Raw genomic sequence first — 12,552 nt, forward strand, 5'->3', positions numbered from 1 at the left:
GTCTGGTTGTACTTCAATTTAAATTCTAACAACAAGTATTTTATTCATTTTTCCAAATTATTTGTCTGAGTTTTAACATTTCTTAATTTAATTTTTGCCACACCGTAATTGCATTCACATATCTAAAATAAATTTCAATAATTATTGCAGTTGCATTACGAAGAGAAAAATATTTAAATAGCATTTTCATCTTAACCCTAAACACTACAGTAAAACAAAAACATAAATTAAACTAATCAATAAATCATAGAAGCTGTAACACATAAAACAATAAATTTGAAAATAATTTCTCGAAACATTTCTTATGACAATCAATTCACTAAAAATAAAAATTTCAAGAAAAAAATTTCAACAGTAAATACGATTAATGTATAAAAAATAATTTTTCTATTGAAACATCAAGAATGAAGAAAAATTTAAATAATAATCAATAAAAATTCAAAAAATTGTTTTATGAGAATTGTAAAAAAAAATAAACACAAAAGGATACATGAAAAAGTTCGAATTAGTCCCAGATATTTTGAAAATCACAACATCAGAGTTGAGAGTGCGTTGAAATTCCGTGAACACAATTCCAAAACCAAAGACGAGAGCTGCTAGGGAAAAAATTTGTTTCTTCGTTAAGATGAATCGTAAATTAACACCAATAGTGACGGAGAAATTGAAGCTTATTTTTCTTTTGAATGTCGAACATCTAAGGAGACCATCGTAAATTATTCCGGGGTGTGAAAACAATTCATCGACGATAAGATCCAGCTCAGCACTTAAGAGTGGTAAAATCAACGCTTTCTCAAAGGGATAGGGTTTCAATAAAACATTTTAATTATCAGGAATTCGATACAGTTATTCTTTTTAGTCCAAGGAAGGAAATTGAAGCTCAGCTTTCTAGTAGTCTCAGGAACGTAGACAAAATATGCAGCTTAGACATATGGAAAACCGATGATCGTTTTGTTCCACTGTGCGTAGGTATCATTTATAATAAACAAAAAGTTTTGAAGAGTTTATTTTTTTTGATGAAGATACTGGATGAATTAATCTTTGCCATTAGTTGAAGAAGAATTTGACTGCTTATTTACCAAATGTCCATTTGAAAAAATTATTTGAAGTTATTCCATATTTTTGATGTACCCTCTTCCGAAGTTGATTTATTTAATTTCAAATGAGATATTCCATATCGTTGATGTACCGTACCCCGTTCCCGACCGTTTAATCCTGTCGACTTATAACGTCGTCGCCGAGTGGAAGGATTAAAACAGGTCATAGGTCGGGAAGGAGGGTACAAAATTTATTTATTAATTATTAGACAAGAGCAGTCATGAGAGTGAGTGAAAGTGCACACGAAAAGTTGCGCTCCTTGGTTATATGTTAGGGAAAATCTTGCAAAGTAAAATCCGTAAAATGTCTTAGTTTAGGGAAAGAGGGAAATCTTAGTAGTTGCTATTGGTTTATGAGATAGATCGAACGTTTCCCACACAAGAGCAAAGGGAAAAATGTCCTGCTCTTAATTAAATGCATACTTGAGCCAAAAATAGATTTAAGAACAGGATGTGGCTTTTAAAAGTGTGAGAAAGTATTTCAAATAGAATAATTAATTAGGAAGAAGTTTTATAGCAGAGAAACTAACATAAAAAGATTAATTGAAGCTTTTTATGTTACATATATATATATATATATATATATATATATATATACTAGCTGACCCGGGAAACGTTGTTTCGCCATATGAATTATTTCTAGAGTATGAAAATATATCTTATTTATTGTAAGTGTGGTATATGAGTGAGAGGCATGGAGCGCTGTGAACGATGACGGAATGTGAAACAACACACCAAATAATAGTTTTTTTTAAATGTATTGTAACTTTTTTTATAAATTATATATACAACGAATTCTGAAAATATTAGTCAGCAATATTAATCTCTTAGTGCAATGGAGTGTACAATATTTTTTGTCATTCCATCTTTAGCTAACACAAATAAGCTGGATGGTTTGCCCACTCGAGAGCATGCCACGTATAAATTGTCTGTGTGGAAAACATGGTGTGCTCAAATCTAAGACACATAAAGACATTGTTTGGCCTTGTCAATGCAAATGCCAATCTAATGGGGATCTGATTGCGTTTTAATGGAATTGGCACATGTGTGGGTATAACAGGGATTCGTGAAAGTAATATACTTTCATTCCGGAATTTGTCATTTAAAATAATGACTTCGATAACATTGTTCATAAATTCTTTAACGACTAATCGCGTGCCGTTGCGTTGTGGGTCCAAATTAAGAAGCAAAATAACTGGAGATCCAAATTTGAGTTTTAAATCATGCGGTAGTATGCCTGGTAAATCCAATGAGTTTAAAAACTCTGTTGGAAAATTTGCAGCTTCAATAGGATCGCAAACTGTATCAACGGATTTATATGTCACCAAGTTACCTGGCAATAACTGTTGTATCTTCAGATTCAATTCGTTGACGTCCACATTTTTTTCTGCTAAAATCGCCCTTTCTGCCAGTGAACATCGGGAAATATTAGGTTAATGAGAGCATCTTGTAAATCAATGATTGTGCAGAAATCGTCCGGTAATTTTATGCATCCAGTCTCATCCTTAGTAACTTTTTCATCACCGATATCTAACAATTATTTTGAGAATGTTTCAGCAGATGGATCTTGAAGCATTTGGACGTGCATATTTACTTTTAGTTGAACATTTTCAACATTACTCCACAGTGGAGATGATTTCAAGCAAGCATTGATCTCATCAGCGCACGTTGAACGCGGAATGACGGTAAGTGTTTGTCTGAAATCACCTGAACTGCCGCCAAATAATTTGTCATTGTTTATTATATCTTTCAATGTCCTGTTTCCTCAAGCGAATGTTTGTGTGCCATAGTGCATTCATCCCAGATGATAATTTTACAGTGTTTCAACACTGTGGCCATAGAGCCATAGTAGCTTCATTGGAGGTGATGTACCGGCCAATTTGGAACAGCGTTACTTCATCGTTGTTATTCACTGGAAGAGCAGTCACATTGGTATTTTCAACTCGAAATACTGCCATATCACTGCCTTTATTCACATACTTGCAAATATATTTGATGTTCTTCTTTTAAGGGCGAGCATAAGTATTAGAGTTCAATATGACTTGTTGCAACGTGCGTGAATATTGTATTTGATTTATCATGTTTCAATGTCTAGTTTGGATTGGAATATAATTAAATAAAGATATATTTAAAATATACGTTAAATCTGTCCAAAAAATGAAAAAAAAATTAGTTATAAACCTATTCTCAGACCTACTGAATATACATATAAAGCTTCATCAAAATCGCTCGAGCCGTTTAGGAGGAGTTTAACCACTAAAACTGTGACAAGAGATTTTTATATATATAGATATATACTTTTTAACGTCCTAATTAATCTGCTCATCAGCTATATAACATGCGTCTTATAGGCTTTAAAGCTTTTGTCATAGCCATCCTATTTAGTTCAGTTTTCCAAAAATAGGCTAACATAAACATGCACACTTTTTATCAAAACTGTAAATTTAAGAAATAAGCTCTTTATTTAGTTTTTTTATTGGTAGTCTAAACATGGTAAACAAAACTCACAGAAATTTTACCGATAAGTTTTCGTACAATGCGTCATTTGAAACAGGATTATGGACAATTATGCAAATTATTAAATGAAAAAGTACGTATGACTTATGTTAAACTAATAAGAACTGTTTATTCGCTAAATACGTTGATTTTTAAATACAAATTGCTTTTGTAGCTAGAATCTTATGAGTTAAAACGTTTTTGTATAATTATCATGTGTTATGTATGTAATTACACTGATTTTTCGCCAAAAGAGCGATCAATATACAATTGGTCATTTTTAAGTTATTTAAAAATATATTATATACATAAACAATACTATTTTTAACTATTTTGGAAGGAACCAAAACCAAATTATGGTCACTAAATTAAAACTACTCAATGGGAATCACAATATTGAATGAAATACGTTTATAAATTAAATGTTGAAGATTTTATTTAACTTAACTTCAAAAAGAGAACCAGGACACATATAAAGTTAAGCACATAAGCATTTAACTAAGATAAGTAAGTAAGAGAAGCTAACTCGAATTGTAAATCAATCCGAAGGAAATTTCGAAAGAGATTTCGGGGATCGACGAGTGTAGCGAGCATAGTGGACACAAGTAATTTTTAAATTACCTGCTCGTCAAGGAAAAAAGACGAGCTCAGTTCAAAATCTTACTAGTATACCTAATATTTGAAAGTGTTGAATTTAAACCATAAATAATAGCATAATTAATAGTTTTTTCATTGGTTAATTAAAAAAATAACTAATTTTCTTTTTTAGCTTGTTCCTTTCAAACATGTGAGGCTTCTTACGCTTTTCATCCTGATTAATTTACGTGAGTATTTTTAAAAACTTGTTTTTAATAAATGTTTTGATTTTCTTGTAAATTACCAGTTAAATGTATCGTAGATACATAAAGTGTTAATCATGGTAACATTATTTATAAAAATTATTAATATTGTACTTTAATTGCCATTTATCCCATTCTTTGACGATTCTTAAACTTTAATGTTATTTATGGAATCAAATTCAACACACAAAAAGTAGGACAAATTGCACGATAATGTGTGACCGAACCAGTAAAGCTCAATGCCTTTGTTTTTTCTTTATACCCACCAGCATCAATGTTAAGTGTGTGAAAAAAATTGCACTTCTCCCCCCCCCCCCAAAAAAAAAAATACCGCAAAAGACTGTGAAGTGATCTTGATACTATCTTTTTTACTTGATTTTTCCCACTGTGATTAAATAAAATTGACCAAAATGAAAAAGCCAAATCCCTGGATGATTTTTGATCTAAGAATTACACTTCTCAATACCGAAATGAGGAATTCTTAAATAATTATATTAATGAGATCAAACGATATTTTTAGATTGTAAATCAGACAAAGTGCATTTTCTGAAGAAAAAAAATACCCAAATTGTTCGGCGGATTCGGATTTTTAATTATCAAAATTTGGGGGATAACAGCAATCTAATAAAAATGATATTAAAAGAGCAGTTGAAAGTTTGGGCCCTTTATTTTTAAGTTTACATTTAACGGATCTTGCATGAGTATTCATATTCTCATCAACAATTTAAGCAATTTTTAAAGATTTTATACATAATTACATAACTCGCTTATCCAACCCAATGTTTATACATTTTATCATTCAATTTATTGTTATTTTTTGAATTGTAAAATACACAAATTATTAAATACTTTTGAACTATATTATTTTAAATGATCAAATATGAAATTTAATTGAAATCGACTATGTCGTTTCTAATGGATAGAGCTTCATAAAATTCGTACATAAAAATTTTTTGTTTTTTGAGAACTATTCAACCTGAGTCCCCATATTGGAAGATTAGCGATCAATTTCCTGAGTCATTGTTAACGTTGTTGCAGTTATGGTGTCAAGATATGTCAATACAGTTTTGTTTTTAATTTTTAGCCAAAATTGTGGGCCTGATGTGCCAACCACCCACCTTGCCGAAGGATATTATTATTGGCAGAACGTGTGGCATACATTCTGATGGTATCTGTGAAGTCACGTGCAGAATAAATGGTTTGGAGTTATGGAAGTCTTACATTCGCTGTTTGAAAAATGGACAATGGGAAAACCCTCCAAGCTGTGTACCACGAACAAGATCGCCAATTATAGAACTTATAAAATGCAGTCACCTACCAGAGAGTATCGAAGATTTATCCACTTGCATTCGAATCAAAATGGCGATATCGGCTTCCACTTCCAGTTCAAAGTCACTTTGCCAGACAGCTTTAGACTTGTTTGTAAAATTTGGAAATTGCACAGAAATTTCAGAGGATTGCACAGTCACTTGTGGCACCAGCACTATGACTCTGTTTTGTTTAGAAGAGGGAAGCATGTATCCCCAGTGCATTCCACCAAAACTATTGAAATGTCCCGAGTTGAAATTCGCTAAACTGATTAATTGCTCAAGAGAAAAAGACACTTCATGCAAGGTTCGTAAGCAAAAAAATATTTACTTATTCAATCTATAAATAGGTATAGTATTTTGGAGTTTCTACAAAAGCTAAACTAATTAGCTTGTATTAATTTTTTTTTTCTTGAATGTAACTTTGTATTAGGTACGCTGATTATGTTTACGTAGATGGTATAGAAAAGTAAGAGTCGATCAATTTAAATTCGCTCCCTTACCTAAAGAGATGGAAAGTTTCTATTATAAAATGTTTCAATTATAAATTGTTTCAACTTGAAACTAAAACTTAACGATTTCTTCTTCGTGTTTCCCTATTTCAAAGAAAATGTTTTCACAGACATGAGTTAATTTTATCCTTAAACTACGCCACGTTGTTGTTGCAAATAATGGTTATTTTAAACATTGTTTTATGGGGGTTTTATCTACCAGCGCCACCTATTAAAGAACTTAGTGACTAATTTTGAAACTTGTTAAGGAAAATATATAGTTCCAGCAACACAATATTATCGTTTTTCATTTTCTCTAATTGACTTTTCTAATTATCGTTCAGCTTTAAAACACCCGGTATGAAACTATTTGTTTTTAGAAACTTTAAAAGGAACTAAAAATAGGTTTTGGTCCTGCATTTTTGATTTTATCAATGTATTTCATTGTTTTTATATTAAAAACCGAAACCGACATCCATTATTGCTTGATATTTTTAAACGTAATAAAAAAGGTTTATATCAATCTGATCAAAAAACCATTTTGTTCAGTGTGACAGGAATTCATCTGCTTCCGCTAGAAATAGAACCTCTAAGCTTCAGTATTCAGTAATTTAAGATTATTTTTAGATTTAAAATGCTGTTGCTCCTTTACACTTAAATATCATTTTACAAACCCTAATGCACATAGTTTTTTTTTCCCGTGATACATATTTAGGGCAGTCATTATGAAACATCCTTTATTTTATGCAGCGCATCACTCTACTTACAAATATAATTTGAAAAAGAAAGACAATTTTCCTTAAGTTGAAATAAAAATATACATTTTTGATCAAATAAAACTTAATTTGCTTTAAAAAATATGAAGATGGTAATAAATGTCAACATGTTTACGGCACTCAAATATAGGTGCCCAATTTCAAGACTAGCCAGACGTGAATGAGGAAAGCAAAAAGAATTTGAAACAGAAAACTTTAAGTTGCCAACAAAAACGAGAATAAAGATGAAAAACAAAACTAGGGAAGCAGTGGTATCCGACAGTAAAATAGAAAATAAAAAATAAAGTGGAAAAAACAAAACTAGAAAAACAGAATTGATCTTGAGTGGATATGTGGAAATGCATTTTGCCCTGCTTTTTGACTTTCGCCTTTTCACCTTGCTGTTTCTCTAATTTTATTTTTTATCTTTATTTTCGATTTCATTAACAACTTCACGTTTTCTTTTCAAATTACTTTTGATTTCCTCATTCACATCAGTCCGAGTCTTGAAAATGGGCGCCTATTTTTGAATGCTTGAAAAATGTCATTTACCATCGCTATGGTTGTGTGAAAAAATAAAGTTTTATATCATACTTCTGTTTAATCTTTTAATAGTTTAATGAAACATTCATTGGTTGAATTTGAATTTCCCCTTAAGGTCCTTCAAGATAATTCAGCAATTCATTTGTAATGAAGTATGCAGTTCATTTTTCGAAATACAGACAACAAACGGAATAATGGGATTAAGAAAATTTATGCCATAAAATTTTAAAACAATAATTATTCATTACAATTCTTCACTTTTGTAATATGAATAACTAATACTTTATGTATAACTCATATCATTTTTTAGATTCAGTGTCCAGATGGAAATTTTGTGCCACAAGAAGCAATATGTCTTCCTTCTGGTGAATGGTCACCATTACCTTCGTGCCACGCGCGATTCCAATGTGCATCAGAGCCGCTTCCATCCGATATACTATTCATAAACACTACTTGTAAAACCTCGCAAAGCATATCTTGCAGAGTTGGTTGTCAAGTATACGAATATGAACCAAAAAAGGAATCTTATTCTAAACAAGTTGTTTTTATTAAAGAAGCCTATTGTGGGCCTGCTGGTCACTGGGAAAATCTACCCGACTGCCAAACTGCAAAGCTCCATTTCTGGAATAAACGTATTGACAGCTCCTATTGCTCTGACCCTGAATTTGACAGAAATGCCATTCTTCAGAATGGTTGTTTAACTAGGGAAGGATCGATATGTTTGTTGAAATGCAAAGAGGGCTATGAACCTAATGGCTTGTTCATCCTGCGCTGTTTAAAAAAGAAGTGGATCAGTGAAATTCGCTGCTCTGTAATTAAAAAATGCCAAAGCTTACCTGGACATTTAAAATTTGTTTGCAATTGTCGAAAGACAGCTGGTTTATTTTGCCGAGTTCAATGTCTGAGTGGAATACCAAGAGGAAGTAAAACAGTCTACTGTTCCTATTCATCAAAATGGATGTACCTTCCTTTATGTTTATCTAAAAGTTATAATAAAACATCAGACTGCCTTCCGAAATTTTTGCCGCCGTACTTAAAATTTGTGGATAAGTGTACTTTCAAAAGTGGAGAAATATGCCAAGTGAAATGCACCGCACGATTTGTTCTGGTTGGTTTACATTTCATCGTTTGCCGGAAAGGTCAGTGGCGAAATATTCCAAGATGTTTTCCACAGAAGCACTCACCATTTAAACTGTTAAAAATACAGTGTGAGTTCCCACCTTCTATTCCAGGAAACTTGAAAATAATCGGAATCTGTAACCGTGATGGAGGGGTTAGTTGTAATTTAATGTGTCGTGACTCAAGGGCTAAAATCATTGGTCCAAATGCAACCACGTGTCTTCCGCCAGGTTTGTGGAGCAGGGTTGAACCCTGTGTGGGAGGAAAAAATTATTGTTCAGAACCCAAGTTACCGAAACATTTAGAATTTACAAGTAAATGTAATGGTGTTGAAATAGGTTCTAAATGTGCGATACGCTGTAAACATCATAAACAACTTCAATTTACTCTAATATGCCGAAACATAGAAGGATGGAATAGATTTCCTAATTGCTCTTGCCCTCCACCCCACCTAAAAGGGCCTATTTTAGCAAATGAAAGCTGTCTTTCTAAATACCCTGGCGAATATTGCAATTTAAAGTGCAAAATAGGATATATTTTAAAGAAAAATGCATTTATAAAATGTCTAAATGGATTGAAGTGGACCTCTCTTCCTTTTTGCAGCAAAATAATGTGTCCAAAACCAAAATTGAGCAAGTCTCTTGTTTTTAAGGAAGACTGTAGTTCGAAATCGTCAGGTGAATATTGTTTTCTAGAATGTCGAGAGAACGGTACATTTCCTAAAGCAAATAAGATAAAATGCTTGGATGGCTTGCATTGGTCAATCTTACCAATCTGTGCTTGTCCTCCTCCAATAATTACCGAAGAATTAGTATTCAAAACCAATTGCATTCATGTCGTTCCAAGCGGAAATTGCACTCTCTCTTGCAAAGGTCATGCTTTATTGGTGGGAAATCCTCTAATTACGTGTCGAGCGGATATGACATGGACCAATTTGCCTAGATGTAAAAAAGTTTTTTGCTCAAAACCAGTTGTTCCATCAACAGTTTTTTTAAGTGAGCATTGCATATCAAAATCACCTGGAGAGCATTGTTCTGTAGAATGCGGTTATAGTGGTAGAATATTGGGACCGAATAAAATAACTTGCTTGGAATCTTTAAGATGGTCATCTTTCCCAAAGTGCGCTTGTCCACCTCCAATGTTACCTGATAATTTATCGTTAAAAGAGAATTGTTCTGATAAACATCCAGGGGAACGTTGCTCATTAGCGTGTGACAAAAAAAATTTCGCTCAAGACATCGATTACATCTATTGCCAAAATCTCACTTATAACTGGGGTCTCTTTCCTACTTGTAAGAGAAAGACTTGCACTAAGATGAAGCTTCCAAAAACGTTATCATACGTAGGAGATTGCTCAGGTATAATTCCTGGCAAAACATGCCAAGTGGAATGCAAAGAAGGTGGTAAACTTCATGGCTCTAGATACATAAAGTGTATAAACGGCGTTCTCTGGACAAGTATGCCAAACTGTTCTTGCCCTTCTCCTGATTTACCTGATAACATGGAAGCAGATGCGAACTGTAATGATATCAGAATAGGAGAGAGATGCCGATTGAAATGTAGAAAGCCTTTTCATCTCACAGGTAAAAGCGATATTGTTTGTCAGACCAATACTCGATGGACTTCCACACCAGTATGCAAAAATATCATGTGCCCAGTACCAGACCTTCCCAACTATTTAGACTTTTATGATGACTGTTCCTCAAAACTCATTGGACAGAAATGTCATTTAGAATGCAAAGAAGGAGGTACTTTCATTGGATCAAATACCCTGATTTGCCTGAAAGCAAACAACCTATTTAGCTGGTCACCTTTTCCAAGTTGTACGTGCCCACCTCCGGCTCTCTCAAATGGATTGAAATCAGTTGAAAATTGTGATTATAAAAAACGAGGTGAAACATGCTCCTTAGCTTGCATTGGAAATGCAGCTATAATTGGAATTAATTACATTACGTGTCAAAATAACACAAAATGGACTTCCCTACCAAAATGCCGCAATTTGTTTTGTTTTCGGCCGAATCCACCTAAGGAATTGTTGTTTCAAGAAGATTGCTCAAATAAAAATATCGGTGATTCTTGTGCATTTGAATGTCGTCACGGCGGTAAAACAATTCCAAATAATACGATTTCTTGTTTGACATTCAAGCACTGGTCAGCCTTTCCAAACTGCTCCTGTCCTTCACCCGTTTTTCCAAACAACTTACATCTCTTAGAGGACTGTTCGTTGAAACAACCAGGAGAAATTTGTAGAGTAACTTGTAAAGAAAAATCCCTCAATCTGTACCACTCATCCATAAGATGTGGTAAGGATTTCCGTTGGGGTATTTTTCCCTCTTGTAAGCTTAAAAATTGTCCTAAGCCAGTACTTCCTAATTATATTTCACTCGACGATGATTGTAATTCTAAAAAACCTGGTGATGTTTGCAAAGTTGTATGCAAAATGGGTGGAATATCGGTTGGCAACGATTTCATTAGATGCCTTAGGGATTTAAAATGGACATCATTTCCTTTTTGCACCTGCCCTAGTCCTAAACTAAGACAAGGTATGTTGTCTATTGAGAACTGCACGTTTAAGATTCCTGGGGAAAAGTGTCGAATTAAGTGCCATGAAAGTTTGAAGCTTGAAGGGAAAAGTTTCGTTCTTTGTCGAAACGATAACAGATGGAATATTGAATCAAAGTGCCATAAGAAATTCTGTCCCAAACCTAACCTTCCTAGTCATTTATTGTTCAACGAGAATTGTTCTCTTAAAAGTGTGAAAGAGAGATGCGAGTTGCTGTGTAAACATGGTGGTGAATTGATGAAGAGAAGTTTTATTGAGTGCTATTCAAGCCTAAAATGGTCTAAGTTTCCTCAATGCACCTGTCCTTTGCCTGTTTTAAATAAAAACTTGAAGTTTCGAGAAGAAGTTTGCTTTAATAAAACTGCTGGGGAAAAATGCCTTTTGAAATGCAAAACGAAACAAAAAGCACCAGAGAAAATTTATCTTCGTTGTTTACAAGGCGGTACATGGACAAATTTACCTAAGTGTACAGTGAGCAAGAAAAATAAGATTAACCTAAAATAAATTTAATTGGCGACCAGAATTTTTACGCGATTGGAATCTATCTTAATAGTTTGTAACCAATTTTGACGAAATTTGCATTGAGTTTTAATTTCGTAAAATTGTTGCAATCTAATTTTAGAATTGTTTTTAAATGCCTGTTCGATTATATGTTGAGGAATAAATACTTTTCAAAAAAAACTTTAAAAATTTACCAAACGATAATTTAAAAAAAATTGTGTTGATTTCTTCTGTTTGAAAGAATTCGATTAACTGTTCATGACAATAATGCGAGAGATTTTTCTCAATTCCCAGAAGATAACAAGCAGAGATTTGAAAAGAAGCAAACTAAGCTAGTAGAGATTTGAATTACTCTTTCCATATCTTTAATTCAAAATAAGTGGAGATTTGAATGATTCTTTCTTTCCTATATCACTAATATAAGCTGAGGAAGTTGAGATTAGTTGAAGAGCAGTTTCCATCTCACTATTGCAAACTAAGCAATTAAAGATTTGAAAAACGATTCTTTTCCTATCGCTAACGAAAACTGAGCAAGAAAAGACTAAATTCTTAATGAAAACTAACATGACGAGATTTGAAGAACTCTTTCAACATCGCTAATTCAAATTGAGCAAATAGAGATTCGAAGAATACTTTCTATATCACTAATGTAAACTAAGCAATTGAAGATTTGAAAAAGGATTCTTTTCCTGTTGCTAGCGAAAACTGAGCAAGTAAAGACTAAATTCTAAATGAAAACTAACATGAAGAGATTTGAAGAACTCTTTCATCATCGCTAATTCAAATTGAGGAAATAGAGATTCGAAGAAGGTCTCTTTCCACATCACTAATGCAAACTACCGCA

At 32.9% G+C, this 12,552-nt stretch overlaps 1 protein-coding gene across 1 annotated transcript; it reads left to right on the forward strand.

Annotated features, from left to right (window-relative positions):
• Positions 1 to 3,630: 3,630 nt before the first annotated feature.
• Positions 3,631 to 11,711, forward strand: LOC110282835 (complement receptor type 2-like). The gene is made up of 4 exons (XM_087156496.1): positions 3,631 to 3,684; positions 4,360 to 4,414; positions 5,514 to 6,043; positions 7,836 to 11,711. The coding sequence occupies exons 1-4, from the start codon at positions 3,631 to 3,633 to the stop codon at positions 11,709 to 11,711; spliced, it is 4,515 nt and encodes a 1,504-aa protein (XP_087012622.1).
• Positions 11,712 to 12,552: the final 841 nt, after the last annotated feature.

This window comes from Parasteatoda tepidariorum, chromosome 2, assembly GCF_982258835.1.
Source record: "Parasteatoda tepidariorum strain Cologne lab strain chromosome 2, Ptep-v5.0, whole genome shotgun sequence".
Lineage (NCBI taxonomy): Eukaryota > Metazoa > Arthropoda > Arachnida > Araneae > Theridiidae > Parasteatoda > Parasteatoda tepidariorum.